Consider the following 19,065-nt stretch of genomic DNA (forward strand, 5'->3'; position numbering starts at 1 on the left):
GATGTTATTGGCCATTGGGTACTCCACGCCATTGAACAACTCCCAGGTTATTCTAGGCCCTGCCTGGGAGTTGTTTGCCATGTCTGATTTAGCGTTCTGCCTGTTACATGGCAACCAAATCAGCTTTGCCATCTGCCTCAGAGTCTCAGCTCACCTCTTACCATGAGTAGCAAAAGTAAAAGATGTTGTTCCTATATCCAGTAATAACCAAAAGTATAGCAATTATATGATATAAAAATAAATATATTCATTTTATAATATAATATAAATATAATAAATAAGGCCCTACTGACAATGGCAACGAGGAACACAAAATGTGTGATACCAGTATACAGGAACTATAAAATTCTACTGAAGAACAAAAAAGATATGAATAAAAGGAACAATATTCCATGTACCAGGATGGGAAGACTTGGCATTGAAAAGAAATCAATCCCCTTCAAATTATTCCATAGGTTCAATAAAATTCCAGTGAAATTTCTAGTGGAAGCAAGTGTGTTTGAGAATGTATACACGTATGCGTTAGTGGGCATGTGTGTAGTGCATGTAAACCGGTACTTTTGCAGGGGGTAGGGGCACAATTTGGACAACCTGATTCTCAGGTTTTCTCGGATGAGACTATAGCCAAGAGTTTTTTAAAAATAGGAACAATGAGGGTGGAATAAAGCAACATCTATAGAATTAGAGGAGCAGAAGAGAGTTCAGAAATAGACCCTTATATTTATAAGAAATTTGTAAATGATGTTGGGACAGCTGACCAGTGTGAGAGGCCACGGCTGGCCTGCTGCTTGGGCGGCTCTAGGCCAGAAAGCTTCTCCACTGCAGGGAAAGCCCTCGTGTCAAACTGAAAAGTCTTAGGTCTATGACACAGCTAATGTGAGAACAAGAACCCAGACATCAAGACATCTAGTCTTGGAGTCTAGATTGGCAGGTACAGAGTAGTTACACTGCTGTGTAGGGTAGAGTTGGGAGCTATTGTATTAATAACATGACTTCCCACTATATTGGGAATAAAAACTCGAGCAGAGGAGATACAAAAGATTCCCCTAATCCTAACCTCTGCCACCCTATGTGAGCCTCAGAGAGAGAAGGTGGGTCGTGAGGAACTGTGAAAACTTTCCGTCAAGGTACCCTTCACCCGAGTTAAGTAATCGCTTGCCCTCACTGACTCCACGTCGGAATGTCTAATTCCCGCTGACCCAGAAACTAACGGGGGCCTTGGCCTCTCACAAGTCTCCATTTGGAAAAGTGCAAAATTGATCTCTCCCTTAATCTGTTCACCAAAATTAATTTCAAATAAATTAACCTTCTGATGCAACAATTCAACTTCTAGGAATCTCAACTATTGCAGTGCTCATAAAAAGTATATCAAGACATATGTAAAAGAATATTCATTACAGCAATGCTTGTATTGGCCAAAAGAGTAGAAAATAGTAGTCATGATAATAGCTAACAGATATCGAGGACTCACTGTGAGTCTGGCTTTGCTTGAAGTCTTTACACTGAGGCCCTCATCTGACCCGCACCGCACCCCACCAGAGAAGTGGTATTATCAGTTCCATTTTACAGACAGGGAAACGGTGGCACCGAAATGTGGTCACATAGCTGGTTTGACTTAGATATCTGGCTCCAAAGCTTACTCTCTTAAGCAATACTCTTCACTGCCTCAACGCAAACGTTCATGACTCATTCACTCATTCGTTCATTGGAAAATCTTTATTGAGCACTACCGTGCTAAGCACTGGAGACAGTGAACAAGAGTAAACATGGTCCCTACTCTCATTGAGCTTTCAGTCTAGTGGGGGGACAAAGACATACAAAAGCATGCCTAACTATAAACTATAATGAGTGCAAGAAAGACGGATATACAGTGTTTTGCTAGGAGGCCATTTAATAGGTCACATGATGAACCCAGGGTGCGGGGAAGGCTTCCCTGAGGAAATCACATCAGAGCTGGGATCTGATGGGGGAGTAGGTTGGGGCAGGTAGGGATGTGTGTGTGTGTGTGTGTGTATGTATGTGCAGAGAACAACCTGTGTAATGACCCTGTGGCAGAGGGAGTGTGGTGTAAACACTTATACCAGTAACTATAAGCGCTACTTTAGGGCCCTGGCTTCTGAGAAACCTACACACGTCATCCTGTTTGCAACCTCCCAGCCACGGAATGCTGGCCCTTGGTAGGGTGGAGGGTGATGGCAGTTTTGTCTGGTCCGGAGTGTATGCCTCTAGGGCTTGGGAGGGAAGGAGGCGCAGATACTTCCAGTTGTTGGGCTGGGATTTAGCATGCTTCACATGCAAACAGCACCTTTGGTGATACACATCTGCAGGAGGGAATGAGTCTAATCTGGTCTAGAGGGAGGCCACTCCTTCTCCAGAAAGGAGAGACAAATTCAGATGGATACAAAGGACCAGAGACAAACTCATTTTCAAAGGCACTATGCGGAGGGCACAGCTGGGAGGTCCTGGCTGCTTCCTGGAGTCAGATACAGTGTGCATCTGCTCTCCACTGGAAAGCAAGTTTCCACAAGCACATAGCAGGGGTAAAGCACAGGCTTGCATGCTGAGGGCAATAGAACGAAATACTGTACTTACATACCTCATAGGGCCTCAAATCATTTTTGAAATAAGAAGCAGTATAAATAAATATAACAGAAAAAGCAAGGCATACACACATAAAAAGATCAAATTCTACACAAAATATATTATGATTATAACCATATAAAACAAACCAACCAAAATACTATAAATAGTAAAAGGACTGGGAAGAAATATTCTTAAAAAAGAGTGTAAATTATGTTTTTCCTCTCAAATATGAAATTATGTAAGGGTTTTCCCACCATTTTGTATTTCCTAAAGTTCTAAAATAAACACACTACATTTCTGATGGCAAGATAGTAAATTTTATTTAAATCCATTAATTAATGCACTCAATAGATCCTCACTGAGTGCTTCTTGCACCAGGCATGGTTCTAGAAGCTGGGATTCAACAGTGTGTGTGTTTGACATTGTGAGGATAAGGAAGGGCAGCATGGCTGAGGCAGAGGGAAGGAGGGAGGAGGGAGGAGTGGGGGTGGGGGGTTGGGGGGGAGGGGATTACAGGGTAGTGGCATCCTGTAGGCCCTTTAGAACATGAAAAGATTTTGGATTTTATTCTAAATGGGTTTAAACAAAACACTAAGCGAGAGTAAAATGCCCTTGCAGGAGAGAGAACAAAACGGTATATAACTTCCCGGTTCAGATGTCATGGTGAAGAAGGCAAGGACACTGGGCAGGAGAGTGAGGAAGGCTTCACAGGTGGAGTAATCAGCAAGCTGGGCGAGAAGGAAGGTAGGATTCACACCAACAGATAAGGCCATGCTGGGTGGAGGACACCTATTTTGTCACAGCCCTTTAACAAAATCAAAACCAAAATATGAATTAAATAAATATTGCGAATAAATATTTTAAAGGAAGGAAGCCCTGTGTTAATAATGGACAACTAGACCTTTTATTGGAGATAAAAAAATATGCCAAAAATGATGGCAGGAAACTTGCAAGATGTCTGATATAATTGTATCCATAAGAACTCAAAGTATGTTAAACCTCCTGGCTCTTATGATATAGTCACATTAGGGAGGAAAAAGAAATTCTACTTAGAGGGCAGCCCAGAACCTTTGTGAACCTAAGGAACAATGAGGAAGAACTTTCCATTCCTTCCTCCCCACCCCCTTCTTGGCACCTGCTAAGAGGGACCTGTCCAGCCATCAAACACAGGCTTGTAATTGAACATGATACAACCATTAGCCATGTGTTCTGAAAAGGCTAGTGGGGCTTTACTCTCAAAGTCATCACACAAGGGTACAATTTCAGAGCACTTCAGAGCCAGGTAAAGTGCCAGGCACAATACCAGGTCACCTGTGAGGGTCACTCAACAAGCAATTACTGCACAAGGAGCAAGGGAAGAAGGAAAGCGGGGAGGAGGCCAAGGTGCTCGTACAAGAAGTAACTGAAGAGTTCTTGTTTTATGTCCCCCCACCAAATGGAAGGCTCCCTAGGCTGAGCATTTCTAACCCCCAACTGAGCCACAGAAGGCAGCCCAGGTAAGCTCACTCCTTCCTCAGATCTAGCAAGAATCCCTCCGTCAGCACTAGGGGAGCCCAGCAGTACTAGCAAGTGGAACAGATTGGGAGCCTTGCTGAACAAAAAGTGCAGCTGGGGGAAGTGCTCCACTTCTCCACTGGGCCTCAGACTTCTTCCAAGCCCGTCAAGGGGATACTGTGGTGGTGGGTGGTACTGGCAGGAGGGACTCTAACACCACAGGCAGCCTGGCCCAGGAAGCATCTTTGTCCTCATGGGCTTGAAACTCCATTCCCCCACCCAAAGATGGGGGTAGCCAGGTGATATTGACATGAGGGATTCTGCCATAGCAAGTTCCTGGCCTAAGAAGCCTCTTTGTCCCCATGGGCGTTGTCCCCTCCCCAACTGAGAGACACCCAGTGGCCCCAGTCTGGGGAAACCCCTTCTTCCCCCATAGGCAGCACCAGCAGAGGCTTATGGGAACAGATAAACATCAAGCATCAGATAAACCAAGCAGACCCAAATAACACTGCAAAGGCTCTGAAAATTAAACTGCCACTGAAACCACAGCCCACCAAAGTAGACCAGGACCTGTGTGCTAAACCTAAGCACAGCGAATGCCTGCTAAAATAAAAAAATTTAAATAGGACCTCAAGTATGCTACTCAAGTATCCCAACATAATAGACAATATGTCCAGGAAATAATTTTTTTAAAAATCCATCACACCAAGGACCAAGAAAATCACAACTTGAATGAGAAAAGACAATCAATCAACTGATACCAATCAAGATAAATTAATGTTGGAATTACCTGACAAGGATTTTAAAGCAGCTGTCATAAAAATGCTTCAACAACCAATTACAAATCCTCTTGAAACAAATGAAAAAATAGAAATTCTCAGCAAAAAAAGAAATCATAAAAAAGAACCAATGAAAATGCAAAATGCAAAAACCAACTGAAAAATGCAATAACAAAAATAAAAATCTTGCTGGCTGGTCTCAATATTAGAGAGGAGATGACAGGATAGAATCAGTGAACTTGAGGACAGACCAAAAGAATTTAAGCAGTTGAACAGAGAAAAAACAGACAGAAAAAAAAAAAGTGAACAGAGCCTCAGGCTCTGGTTGGATAATAACAAAAAAGCCAACATTAATCACTGGAGTCCCAGAAAGATAGGAGTTAAAAGAGTATCCAAAAAAATGATAGCTGAAAAGAAAAATTTTCCAAATTTTATAGACACAACCTACAGATTCAAGAAGCTGAATGAATCCGGAGGATAAATCTAAAGAAATCTACGCTAAGACACATGATAATTAAACTTTTAAGAACTAAAGACAAACACAAAATTTTGAATGCAGCCAGGGAGGAACAACACATTACCTATAGGGGAACACCAATTTGAATGACACATTTCTCATCGGAATCCACAGACGCCAGCTGAAAATTGCACCACATTTTTTCAAGTGCTAAAAGAAAAGCTGTCAACAGTGAATTCCATGCCCAGCAAAATTATCCTTCATGAATAAAGGGGAAATAAAGTCATCCTCAGTCAAAGAAAAGCTAACAGAATTTGACACTGGCAGACCTACCCTTAAAGACTGCTATAGGATGCTCTTCAAGTAGAAATGAAATGATAAAAGAAGGAATCTTGGAGCATCGGGAAAGAAGAAGGAAGAATGGATAAAACAGATATATGGTTACATACAATAGAATATTCTCTTCATGACATTTATAAGGATATTTGATGATTGAAACAAATATAAGACACTATCTGATACCCATGTACATGGTACTTAAAAACAGGGAAAGTAAAGGGACCTAAACGAAAGTAAGGTTTCTACACTTTACTTGAAGTGGTAAAGTCACATATGCATAATGTAACACCGACGGCAAGCACTAAGAAAACTATACCAAGACATACACTCAAAAACACTATAAATAAATCAAGATGAAATTCTAAAAAATGTTCAAAAAACTCACAGGAAGTCAAGAAAAGAGAAACAGAGAAATGATAATCAGAGGAATCAAATAGAAAATGAATAATAAAATGGTAGACCAAAGCTCTAGCATATCGATAATTATCTTACACATAAATGGTCTAAACACATCAATCAAAAGACAGAAATCAGCAGAATGGATTTTTTTAAAAAAATGATAAAAATATATGCTGCTTACAAGAATCTCACTTCAAATTCAAAACATAGGTAGTTTAACCATAAGTAGAATGTAAAAAGATACACCATGCAAACATTAAAAATAAAAAAAGCAGGAGTAGCTATATTAATATCTGATAAGATAAACTTCTGAGCAAAGAACATCACTAGAGAAAAAGAGAGACATTACATACTGATAAAAGAATCAATCCACCAAGACATAATAACCCTAAATGTCTATGCACCAAACAACAGGGCATCAAGATACAGAAGCAAAAACTGAGAGAGCTGAAAGAAGAAATAGAAAAATCCACAGTTACGGTTGAGGACTTTAACACCCCTTCTCAGCAACTAACAGAACTACTAGCCAGAAGATCAGCAAAGATATTTAAGAGCTGACCAACACAATGCTGATTTTAGGATACAATTTCTATCCTCTGGGAGAACTGCTTCTACCTCAAAAGGATTCATACTTTGAGAAAAGCCCTTGAGGAGATCACCATATCCCTGCCTCCTGAGAGCACAGACAAGCAGTATGGACCACATTTCAGAATCAGCACAGAAACTTCATATGGACAACTGGTCAGAAGGAGATAAGCATCATACATAGATCATTAAGGTTGGAAGAAGTCGTAAAGGTCATTTATACCAGCTCTGGCCCCAGGCAGTACTTCTTTCCACAGTGTTTCCTCCACCAAATAATCTAGCTCAGTGATGTCCAACTATGGGGCAAGAGAAAGGGACTCACTCTTTTTAGAAGCTGTTATAATTCATGCTCAGTATTAGGAAAAAAGAGTTGAGACCACAAAAGTTCTTACTCATGAAATGAGCACTCTCTTTCAATCATCAGCAGTCCCAGTTAGTACAAAGTCTTGAGAAGATAATATAAATGTAAGTATGCATGCATATATAAGCATAAAAAATTAATAAAATAAAATATACCATTAACAGGGATTATCTCTAGCATTATAGTACCTTTTATTTTTGGCACTTTTGTTTTCCTCATAGTCTTGTCAGCCTAAATAAAGAGTTAAGCTGAGCCAAGCTCAAAGTTGTCAAAAAGATGAGCTCTTGCAGGAATAGCAGAGGAAATGCAATTCAGGACACAGACCATAGCAAGCTACAGGTGCTGAGGGTTGGGGGCAGGCTTTATTTATGGGCAGGAAAGAAAAGAAAGGAGAGTTCACTTAGAATCAGTTAAACAGAGACCAGCTTGAATATTCCCTGAGCAGACAAAACCAGTACAGCCATACAAAGCTCAGTTCAGCTTGTTTTTTGAGACCGACCCGACCTGGGTCATTATTCATGCCTCTGGAAACCATAAGCAAAACTTCCCATGGTTGATATGAGGCAACCCCTGACCAAGTGCCTATCATTTAAGAAAATGCCAATATTATCAATTTTCTGTAATCAGGCATTTACAGGAAATCAGTCTCTTGGTCCTTAGGTTTTGTTTTCCTGAGGGCACATGTGTGAGATTTTACATTTTATATCTTCTGGCTCCATTTTAGATTGAAATTCTTTAACAGTTTACAAAATGTTTACTTCTATAATCAGAAAATACTCAAGTTAAGTTTTGATTTTGACAAGAACTTTACCTTTATCACTACGGCTGTCAGCCCACCTCTTGTTGTCCCTTTCCTCCCACCATCAACGACCCCGTCCCTATGGTTCTCAAAGTCTGACTTGCACCTCCCTCCTTTTGTATTACTTTCGTTCTAACACAAACCAAAATCCTCTTTTCATTTTTCTCTTTAGCAGGCCAAGACAAGGTGGCATTTTCCAAATTCAACTGAGAGAATTAAAAGGAAAACAATTATAGAAAAGACTAGTAGGAACAAAACAGTTATGGCAAGCACTGTTGGTCTGCTCACTCAGCACGCTATCCACACCTGTGGTACCTGGTCACGTGTGCTACTGAGCCCTGAAGGGTGGCTGGTCCAAAACGAGATGTGCTAAATACACCAGGTTTGGAAGACTTCATACAAAAAAAAAAAAAAAGTCCAAATTCTCTCATTAATAATTTGTATATTGATTACATGCTAAAATGATTTGGGGATATAGTGAATTAAATAAAACATATTTTAAACATTCATTTCAGCTGGGTTTTTTTTAAACACCTTTTAAAAAGTGTGCTACTGGATCATTTAAAATTACATACCTGGCTCGAGTTCGAGTTCCCCTGGGCAGCGCTGCCCTACCCCCGTCTCCCTCATCTGCCTTTACAGGAAAGGCTGCAAAGCGAAACACTCACCTTCCAGCCTCTCTCTCGTGTGGGGGGAGTCGTGGGACATGGTTTTGGCCAACGGGGGGCTGCTGGGGTTGGGGGAAGATGGGGTTCCGAGAAAGCTTTTGCTTTCCTGATAAAAAGAGACAGACCCAGCTGGCTCTGCCCTTTTACCTCCTATTCCATTTCTTGCTGCTTCGAATGAAGGTTGGACGCCAGGAACGAGGGCGGATGATTTGTGGCCATGAGAATAAATGCCAACCCGCTGAGGAAGAGGGAGAGAGGCCCCGTGGGCCCGAGTCCTGAGATCAGCAGCGGAGCCGGTGTCAGCAACCACCCGACCCACGTCTTTCGTCCCCAAACCCTGCTTGTTATTGTTAAAGACACCTGAGGCGGTGTCACTTGTCCATGTTCCCAGCTGATAGCGAAGCTTCCAAAGGACGGTCCTCTGCCTGCAGCCGGCCCGAGTGCGGCCTCCGTGGCCGTGTCAGCCTCCGCCCGCATCCCACTCTCTTCTCCCTCGACTCCCCTCCAGCTCCGGCGAGGCCCCCACCTTATCTCAGGCCCATATGGGAACGAGCTCATCTCCTTCTAGGTTGAGACCTCAAAAAAACCCAGTTTAAAACTTTAGAGCCCCAAGGCTGTGCCAACTCTCGGACTGGGGACACACATCAGTTAGATGCTGGTACAGCTGTAGTGACCGGCATGCAGACCTCACCTCAGGCTCACACGCCTCCCATCCAGGGGGAAGCGGTCAAACCAACAAGAGCAGAAGGATTATACTGTAATTAATGAATAATACTTTAAATAATGAAAACCATAAACTACATATAATTGGAACCAGCAAACACAGTAGCCGGAAGCACACTCTCGGAGGAAACACTCAAGCCCCACTGACTCGTCTCCAGGCAAACATGCTGGTTCTCTGGGCTGTCCCAGGTCAGGGTGCCGTGTTCAGTGCCCTGGCCGTTCTGAACACCCTCTCCTGAATGTACTGTGGTTTGCCTGATTCTCCTTCAGGTACGCCGCTGGGAGAAAAGAAAAGCCCACTTGCTAATCTGCACACCTGAACTCTTCACAGCACCAGCCATCCAAGCATCAGAACGCACCGCAGGTGGCCTGCTGCCTCTGGTCATAGCCGCTGGACCTGAAGTGGAGCCAACAGAAGTGACAGTGTGTTGACACTAACAGCCTCAGCACTGGGGATCAGTTGACCCAGCTTCTAGATCCAGCTTGTGTGCCCTCAGGAAAATCACGATTATGGGAAAAAAAACCTCAGTTAACACCCACTTCTGGTCTCAGACCTTCTAACATCACTCCTCTTCCACCATGAGAGCAGCTGAATAGGCAAACTGTGACCAACGTCTGTCGTCGCCCCTCCTCTTCAGTAAATGACACCTTTCACCCAGGTGCTCAGGCCCAAGCCTTGGAGTCATTCTTGATTCCTCGTTCTCTCCCACCAGACATGGAACTATTAGCAGAACTTTTAAGCTCTACCTTCCCAAATGCATCCCAAATCCAGTGCCTCTCACCTTTTCTCTCCACCGCCCCAGTCCAAGCTATCGTCACCTCACACCTGGGCTCTTGGAAAAGACTCCTAACTGGTCTCCTCCCGAAAATCTATTCACTCCCCAGTCACCGGAATGGTCCTATCCGTCAGGTGATGTCACCCCACCGCTCTCACTCCTTCAGTGTCTTCCTGTCTCCCTTAGAATGAAAATCTAAAGTCCTTTCCACACTCTCTAGGGTCCTAGAGCAGACTCCACCCCTCCCTGCTCCCTCCACTGGCTCCATCATTCCCTCCTCGCCAGCCACTCTGGTCTCCCACCTCAGCGACTTCGCACGGCCACCCCTCTGCTCAGAACATTCTTTCACCATTTATCCATCTTCACTTCCTTCAGGTCTATGCTCACAATTCCTCTCCTCGGAGAGGCTCTCCATGGCACATATTTTATTGTCTGTCTCCTCCCACTAGAATATAAGCTACCTGATGGCAGGAGCTTCTTCTGTTCACTGATGAGTCCCCAACACCCTCATAGAGAGTCTGAGAATGAGGTGAATGAACAGCTAAATGCATAAATATCCTGCTCAAAGCCTCTGATGACTGGGCTGACTTGCTATTAAAGGTTCTACTGCATAATGAGAAGAGACTTGTTCCTCAATATTCCAAAGATGTCACAGAGCTCACTCTGGTTGAATCAGAGGTAGGATGCCCCAAGCTCTGCCTGTTTGGGTAGTTCTTCTCCCCAAAATAGCAGCTCCTGGTGGGGGGAAGGGGCCCTTTGAAACCCAAAACCCCCACAGAGTGCTTTTAGCACTAGATTAGGTGATTCCTAAAGGATTCTCTAACCCAAAAGTCAAATACAGTGAGAGGATCAGGAGCAGAAAGACCTTCCCTGGGGCTGCTGCACTGCTCTGAAAGCGGCCACAGAGGTAGAAGGAGAAACCTGATGCCATGTGGTGTTGTCCTGGTAAATGGGGGCCCGTGCAGCTGAAGGGCTGCAGCGATAAACTCTCATTGAGTCCCGCTGTCTCAGGAGTGTAACGTCAAGCAATCCACTAAGGGATGAGGAAATTGCATCAAAGAAGCCAGCTCACCCTTGGGGAGATGAGAACACAGGGCCTGACGTCAGCATGACAGCAGACTCTTAGCAGAGCCTACGTCACAGAAATAATGCTCTTGTCAACCTCATTATGAAAATTATACAGAAATCTGCAGCAGATGTCACTGTCAGCTTCTGGGCTGTGAATCAATGACACCAATGCTTCAGAAATCAAACTAGAAGGCTAGACAAGGTCATTGAACTTGACTATTAAACGAGGTAATGGGACGTAATACAGTTCCTGGAACACATGTTCAACAAATGTTAATTGCTAGTAGTCAGAGCAATGTGAAATCAACTGTTACTAAAGTTTCCTGCGTGGATTCACTCATTCATTCCACAAACATTTGCTAGGCCCCTACTACGTGCTAGGCAATAAGGAGAGGAAAAAGGCTATAAAAGATTGTCCTGCCTTTTGTAAGCTAACAATATAATAACAATGATGATGGTGATGAAAAGAGCAGCTAACATTTTTTGAGGATTTGCTCTGTACCAGGTACTGCTGGACCCTTTAGGTGCAGTATCTCATATGGGTATCCTTGTTTCAAAGATGAGGAAATTGAGGCTCAGAGACTTACCCAAGGTCACATGGGGCTCAAATCCCCTCTGACTTTCAAAGCCAATTCTCTGTGACCTCCATGAAACATGGCTTATTTACCATTTGACCTAGTGGGTTAACATTTAAGGTGAGTTAAGAGAGGATTTCTGAAAACAAAAGAAGAAAAATACTATTACCAGATGCTCCTGCTCCAGCTGGCAGAGGAGGTCAGCCCAGGAGTCCAAGTCTGGGAATCCGTAGCAGTGGCCAGATTAGAGTGGTGGGCAGGAATGCATTTAGCTGCACAGCTCCCAACAGAGATGGGGGATGGGGGTCTTATGTCCTAGACTTTTTATTGGGTGGAGGGATGGAACCATCCTCATTTTACCCCAAACTTCTTGGCATTTCTATTAGAAATACAAAGTATAAATTGAGAGATTTACTCCCCTTCCTCACAATGCCCACAGTATCTCATCTGTAACTTCCTCACAGCACTTGCTACTTTCTATTCTACTGCTCTACAGACTCGCTGACACACAGTGCTAATTAATGTTTACTGAATATATTACTAGGAAAGGCTAAACATGTATAAATAATACCAGGTGCCCGTGTTGAAAGAGCCCCAAAGATAGATGAGGAAACTGTCAGTGATCTGCCCAAGGTCGCACAAAGAACCAAGAGCATAACAAACACCAAAATCCAACTGGTTCACAGCCCAGTGATCTTTTAAGGACATCACACTGCCCCTTCTCACCATGTGAAAGGCTGAAAAACTTTGAGAGGGGAAAAGGAGAAATGTGGGCAAATATATCTGTAATCTAGCCAGAAGCTAAAAATCATTGTGGTAGCAGGACAAACAGATTCCAATTTATAAGCAACCACGGGTGAACAGATGATTATAGTGATAACAATACTATAATCATGGTAATAATGGAGAGTATTTATATAGCACGTACTATGTGCCTGACACTATTCTAGGGACTTGACAAATATTCACTCTTATAATCCTCACAACTGTGTTAGGTGGGTACTATTACTGTCTGCATTTTTTCAATGAGGTAAGGTTAAGTACAGAGAGTAACTTACCCAAGGTCACCGAATAAGTAGCATTTACCGAGCACTTGCTGTGTGCCAGAAACTGAGTCCAGAAACTGTACAAGTCCCAAGTGTTATCTCGTTTAACACTCAAAGCAACCCTAAGATAATTACTATCATTACCACCACTTGCAGATGAAGAGCCTGGGGCTGGGGAGGGTTACCAGTCCTAGCAGTCTCAGCTCAGAGCGCGTGTTTTTAACCACGTAGGTAAGCCGCAGCGTGCAGAGCGGGACAGCTGATACAGCCTGGGCGCGAGGGGGACCAAGCGCTGGGCAGAGACCTGTTCGCTGCAGGATACGGAGCGTCACGATGGAATCTTCAACCTGGTCCGCGCCGGGGTCAGATCTGAGTGTGAGGAGGACCCTCGGCCTCTCCAGATCGCCGCGCCCCAACCCGGAGATTTCTGCGCCGGGATGTTCGGCGCACGGAGAACCGCTATTGCCCCCTGCCGCCGGCCTGCCCCGGAGCCCAGGCCCCGCCCACCTAGGTCCTCCCGGGAGAACCCGGCCTGGAGCAGAGAGCGCACAGCTGCCCGGCCCCGGTCCCGTCCCCCTCGCAGCCGGGACCACCACACCCGGACTGCCACCCCCGCCCCCCGCCGCTCCACATACCCAGAGAAAAAGGACCTTGACTTCCCTGAAGTTTCTGCACTCTTCTCTTCGCCCTCACTTCCCTTCCCACACCTCCTGTCTGCCACTCTCTCCTTCCCTTTCCCTGGGACGTCAGGCCACTGCCCAGCTGCCTACCCTGGACCCCGCGCAAGCCCTTAGCTTTCTACCCCAAGTTGCCACGGTGATGCGGCGCAGCCAAGAAGAGCCAGAAGAGGCGGGGTCCCGGGGCAGTAGGCGCGCGCCCAGGACCCGAAAGTTGCCCGAGCGCCCCCGGGTTGCCATGGTGATGAGGAGCCAGGGAGACGAGTCGCAAGGGGCTGGGTCCGGTGGGGGCCTGCGAGCACCCTGGATCTGGAGGCGGAGGTCCGGATTCCTCCACCCTGGTACAGGCACTCTCGTCTCCCGGTAGTCGGGGGAGCACCTTGCGGCTCCCGCCGCGGGGCTGCAGTCACTGCTCTGCAAGAAGAGCGGGAGCTGAGGGACGCAGAGACTCCCTGGCTCTCCGGATTGCAGGGGTGGTTGGGGCGAAGCCTCTCAGCTCCGGTCCTCCTTTTCCCTCCATCAGTGCGGGGTAGTCCCCGGTTGCCATGGTGATGCGGGCAGCGGAGGCGCTTCGGGTCACAAGTGACTCGAGGGCCGCTCCCCGCTTCCCCCACTTCCCTGCTATGGGTAGTAGACGGCGACCACAGCCGCAGCAAGACTCTCAGGACTGTGAGGTGGAGAGCTGCTTTGGGGAATGGACACGCTTCCCGGGGCCTCTTGGCTTCTCATCGCGGGGTGAGGGTGCAAGAGGGTGAACTGATGCCTGTCGCTGCGGGACCGCCTGACCTTTTAGAGGCCGCGTAGTTTTCAGTGGCATGAATGTGCTATGAAAGTATTAACCAGTCCCCTACTGGAAGACATTTTTATTCCAATCTTTTATTACTGCAAACAATGCTGTAGTAATACCTTTGACTATACCTCTGTGTACATGTGCAGTTTTCTCTGTAGAATAAATTTCCAAAAGTAAAATTGCTGTGTCAAAAGCCAAATGCAATTTTCATGGATATAGCCAAATTGCTCTCCAAAGACCCTAGCAAATTAACACCCCCAACAAAACTGGAATCCAATACTTTTTAATTGGGGTTATATCAATAGTGATAAACTGCTGCGAAAGAATTTTTCCAGAGCCAATAGGCATTAAGCCAACTTAATTCTTTTATCAGTTTTTTTTTAACGCAATGTAGTCAAACAGTATCCAATCCCATTTTGTTTTATGGAAATTATCTTCTCTGAGTGATTCTTCTACATGTAGACTTCACAATAAACATTTTACTTATTTAGTAATTTGTATATAGCGTTTTACTTTAGTTTCTCTCGTGAAGTTTCTTACATCAGCATCATTTTACTGAAAACAAAAACAAAAACGAAAAACCAGCCTTTGACATTCAGAAGCTGGCTTGACATAGCTTGGCCATGTTATTCTCCTACTGAACATAAACAATATCACAGAATACCAATCTCAGACAAGCTTACTCTGGCAGCATCCTTAAATGAGACAGAGCTAGGCTACCACATAATTTTGTCTAAGCACAGACATAAACTTTGTCACTATCTCACCCACAAAATACCAAACATCCCCCTCTCTTGGCTAAAATGAGTGACTGTGACTTCTTTATCAATTATAGTTTTTACTGAGTGAAGTAAGTCAGACAGAGAAGGACAAATATATGATATCGCTTATGTATGGAAGCTAAAAAAGGGTACAAATGAACTTATCTACAAAACAGAAATAGAGTTACAGATGTAGAAAATAAACTTATGGTTACCAGGGGTAAGGGGGGGAGGGATAAATTGGAAGATTGGAATTGACATATACACCCAACTATATATAAAATAGATGATAACTAATAAGGACCTACTGTATAGCACAGGGAACTCTACTCAATACTCTGTAATGGCCTATATGGGGAAAGAATCTAAAAAGAGTGGATATATGTATAACAGATTGACTTTGCTGTACACCTGAAACTAACACAACATTGTAAATCAACTATACCCCAATAAAAATTTTTTTAAAAAATAGAGTTTTATCCTCCTTGTAGTTCACCTTCCCTAGAGATCAGATTTATTGAGTTACCCAGTCACAGAATTGCACCTGCTTTCTTAAAGCATCCAATCTAAAGCAAACCCCACTTTCATAGACCCTCCCCAAATCAACCAACCAGAGCTCAAATCCTATAATAGTTTCTTTCTAACCCTTTTTCTGAGATACTCCATAGTTCCCCTGTGGTGTGTGTTCTCACTGGCTGCAACAAGTAATAAACCCAACTTGGTCAATTACAGCTGCATTCCTGGGGGTCTTTGGCTAGAAGGCATTGCCACTAGCAAGTTCAATTTTCTATGGTAGAATTTTTCAGGTCTAAAATTTGTCAGTGGCAGTCCTCCATAAATGTTTAATAAGGAACAAATTTCACATGGACCAACTATTTTAGTTAGATTGATTATTTCAACCAGATCTGATTTTTCCCAGCTTCTGCAATTTTCAATGTTACCCTCAGGATATGAGTCTTCTGAGTTTTTTTTTTTTAATTGGAGTATAATTGCTTTACAATGTTGTGTTAGTTTCTGCTGTACAATGGAGTGAATCAGCTATATGTATACATATATCCCCTCTGTCTTGGACCTCCCTCCCCACCCCCATCCCACCCATCTAGGTCATTACAGAGCACCGAGCTGAGCTCCCTGTGCTATACAGCTGGTTCCTACTAGCTATCTATTTTACACATGGTAGTGTATTTATATCAAACCTAATCTCCCGATTCATCCTACCCTCCCCTTCACCGCCCCCATGTCCACACGTCCGTTCTCTATGTCTGCGTCTCTATTCCTGCCCTGCAAATAGGTTCATCTGTACCATTTTTCTAGATTCCACATATATGCATTAACATACAATATTTGTTTCTGACTTACTTCACTCTGTATGACAGACTCTAGGTCCATCCACATCTCTACAAATGACCCAATTTCATTCCTTTTTATGGCTGAGTAATATTCCATTGTATATATGTACCACATCTTCTTTATCCATCCATCTCTGAGTATTTTTAAAATAATGATTGCAGCAGGTGCATCTTAATCATTGTCAGTTTTATTCTGTATTATTTGTTTCTACCAGTAATTGTCATTGTGAATTGGACAGAAGATTGATAACTGGTATCTACTTCTTGACTCAAGAACTATCAGTAGGGCTATGATGCAGGACTTGGACACACAGCAAAGTAAACATGTTTTGCTTCATTTGGCAGGTTTACCATGTGCCACCATGCCCTTACTGGGCACTGGGAACACGGACCTTGCTGTGAAGGAATTCACAGTCTAATCAGAAAGATAGAGGACCTGGCTGGCCTCAATTTGCCAGTTGGATGAGAATAAAAAAGGCCTTCCAGATGGAGGGAACAGCCAAATACAAGGTGTTTATTCATTCAGTAAACATTTATTGAGTGCCTACTCTATGCCTGGGCTGGGCATTGGGGATGCAGAGATGAACAGTTCCATGGGGTCCCTGCCCTCCCAGAGCTCTCAGTCCAGTGACAGAGATGCATTTTAAACAATCACACTATTGACTATAATGACTGGTAACTGCTGCAAAGAAAACCCAGGGTTCTGTGGGAGGTGGGGGCAATGGCAACCTAACCAGTGGGGTTCAAGGAAGGCTTCTTTGAGAGAGTGATTGTTCATCTGAGATGCGAAGGATGAATTGGAATGGTGCTCCTGTCCGAGGAAACAACTCACGCCCTGAAGTGAGAAAAGGCTTGGTTCTTTTGAGGGTATGGAAGTCAGCGAGTGTGGCCAGAATAAAGTGGACTGGGGGAGGGTTGGGGGATGAAGTTGGTGGGCAGGTGTCTGGTCCCACAAGGCCTTGTCCACTATGCTAAGGAGTTTGCACTTCAACTTAAATAAGCAACAAGCCAGGGAAGCATACCAAGAAGACTGATATGATTAGATTAGAAATACATTTTTACAATGTCTGTGTGGAGAAGGGATTGGAGAGGGAGGATAAGAAATGCCATGAAACCAATTAGAAGGAGACTTGCAGTTGTCTGAGGGAGTGATGATGGTAACTGGACCAGGTGGTACTCAGAGTAGGGAAGGGTTCTGTGGAGCCTGGAGGATGGAGTGAGATTGGCGTGGATTGAGGTGCGTGTGAGGTGAAGGGATGTCTAGCAAAATATATGCAGACCACTCTGTTATGAACTGACTTGTGTCCCCTCAAATTCATATGTTGAGGTCCTAATCTCTAGTCCCTTAGAATGTGACTGTATTTGGAGACAGGATCTTTGAGGGGGTGATTAAGGTTATTTGGTGGGGAACCCTAATCCAATATGACCAGTGTCCATATCAGAAGAGAAAGAGACACCAGGGATAGAGAAAAGGTCAGGTGAGAAGGCAGCCACCTGCAAGCCAAAGAGAGAGGCTTCAGGAGAAACCAAAGCCACCCACGCACCTGTCTTGGACCTTCACCATCTAGACTTGTGAGAAAATAAATTTCTGTTGTTTCAGCCACCCAGTCTGTAATAATTTTGTTATGGCAGCCCTCAAGGAGTAATACAAATGCAAGTGCCCAAATAATAGGGCAGTGGGGAAATAAATTATGGTGCATCTTATCATGGAAAATAGTCTTACTCCAAGATATGCCCATGCAAGTTCAAGATTTTGACTCATGAGGAGTTTCATTTAACATCCTTTCTTTGACTTGGAGGAATTTCAGCACATTTACAAGGATCAATGCAGAGCTTCAGCAGCAGCCACCAGGCTGGAGCGCCACAGTGTCCTGGTCGCTGTAGGCTGCAGTTAAGTCTGCTACTTTATTGCAGTGACAATCCCAGGCATCATCGCTAGCATTGTTTCCCTTGCTCTCTTTTGTCTCTATTATTCTGGATTTTTTTTCTTAAGTTTCATAGCTTTGAGAATCAAACATATGTGTTGTTTATGAACTCTTGCAGTAATTGTTATATACCATCAGTTTAAACAGTAATTATTGGGCTCCCCTGGTGGCGCAGTGGTTGAGAGTCTGCCTGCTAACGCAGGGGACACGGGTTCGAGCCCTGGTCTGGGAAGATCCCACATGCTGCGGAGCAACTGGGCCCGTGAGCCACAACTACTGAGCCTGCGTGTCTGGAGCCTGTGCTCCACAACAAGAGAGGCCGCGATAGTGAGAGGCCCGCACACCGCGATGAAGAGTGGCCCCCGCTTGCCACAACTAGAGAAAGCCCTCGCACAGAAACGAAGACACAACACAGCCAAAAATAAAAAAATACATAAATAAACAGTAATTATCTTTTCCACTTATGAAAATTCACCCTATGAATTTTTTTAGGAACAATTAGTCTTGTAATGAGAGGGAGGACTATTCTATGCAAATATTAAAAAGAATAAGGTAGGGGGACTTCCCTGGTGGCACAGTAATTAAGAATCCACCTGCCAATGCAGGGGACACAGGTTCAAGCCCTGGTCTGGGAAGATCCCACATATTGCAGAGCAACTAAGCCCGTGCGCCATAACTACTGAGCCCACGTGCCTAGAGCCTGTGCTCTGCAACGAGAAGCCACCGCAATGAGAAGCCTACTCACCACAACAAAGAGTAGCCCCCGCTCGCTGTGACTAGAGAAAGCCCGCGCACAGCAACGAAGACCCAACGCAGCCAAAAATAAATAAATTTATATATATATAAAAAAAGAATAAGGTAGGAAAAAATCAGCTAAAGCTATACTGACATGAAAAGATGTGGAAAATGTA

At 44.2% G+C, this 19,065-nt stretch overlaps 1 protein-coding gene across 1 annotated transcript in view; it reads right to left on the minus strand.

Moving 5' to 3' along the window:
• The window catches only part of TGM3 (transglutaminase 3), a 108,693-nt gene extending 92,574 nt beyond the window's left edge, over nt 1–16,119 (minus strand). Inside the window, exons 1-4 of the mRNA XM_057529708.1 lie at nt 16,099–16,119; nt 13,455–13,743; nt 12,838–13,079; nt 8,465–8,570 (exon numbers count right to left, since the gene is read on the minus strand). Of these exons, the coding sequence (XP_057385691.1) occupies nt 8,465–8,570; nt 12,838–13,079; nt 13,455–13,743; nt 16,099–16,119 (658 nt within the window). The remainder of the gene's footprint in view (nt 1–8,464; nt 8,571–12,837; nt 13,080–13,454; nt 13,744–16,098) is intronic.
• Nucleotides 16,120–19,065: the final 2,946 nt, after the last annotated feature.

Source organism: Balaenoptera acutorostrata, chromosome 15 (assembly GCF_949987535.1).
Source record: "Balaenoptera acutorostrata chromosome 15, mBalAcu1.1, whole genome shotgun sequence".
In the NCBI taxonomy this organism is placed as follows: Eukaryota; Metazoa; Chordata; class Mammalia; order Artiodactyla; family Balaenopteridae; genus Balaenoptera; species Balaenoptera acutorostrata.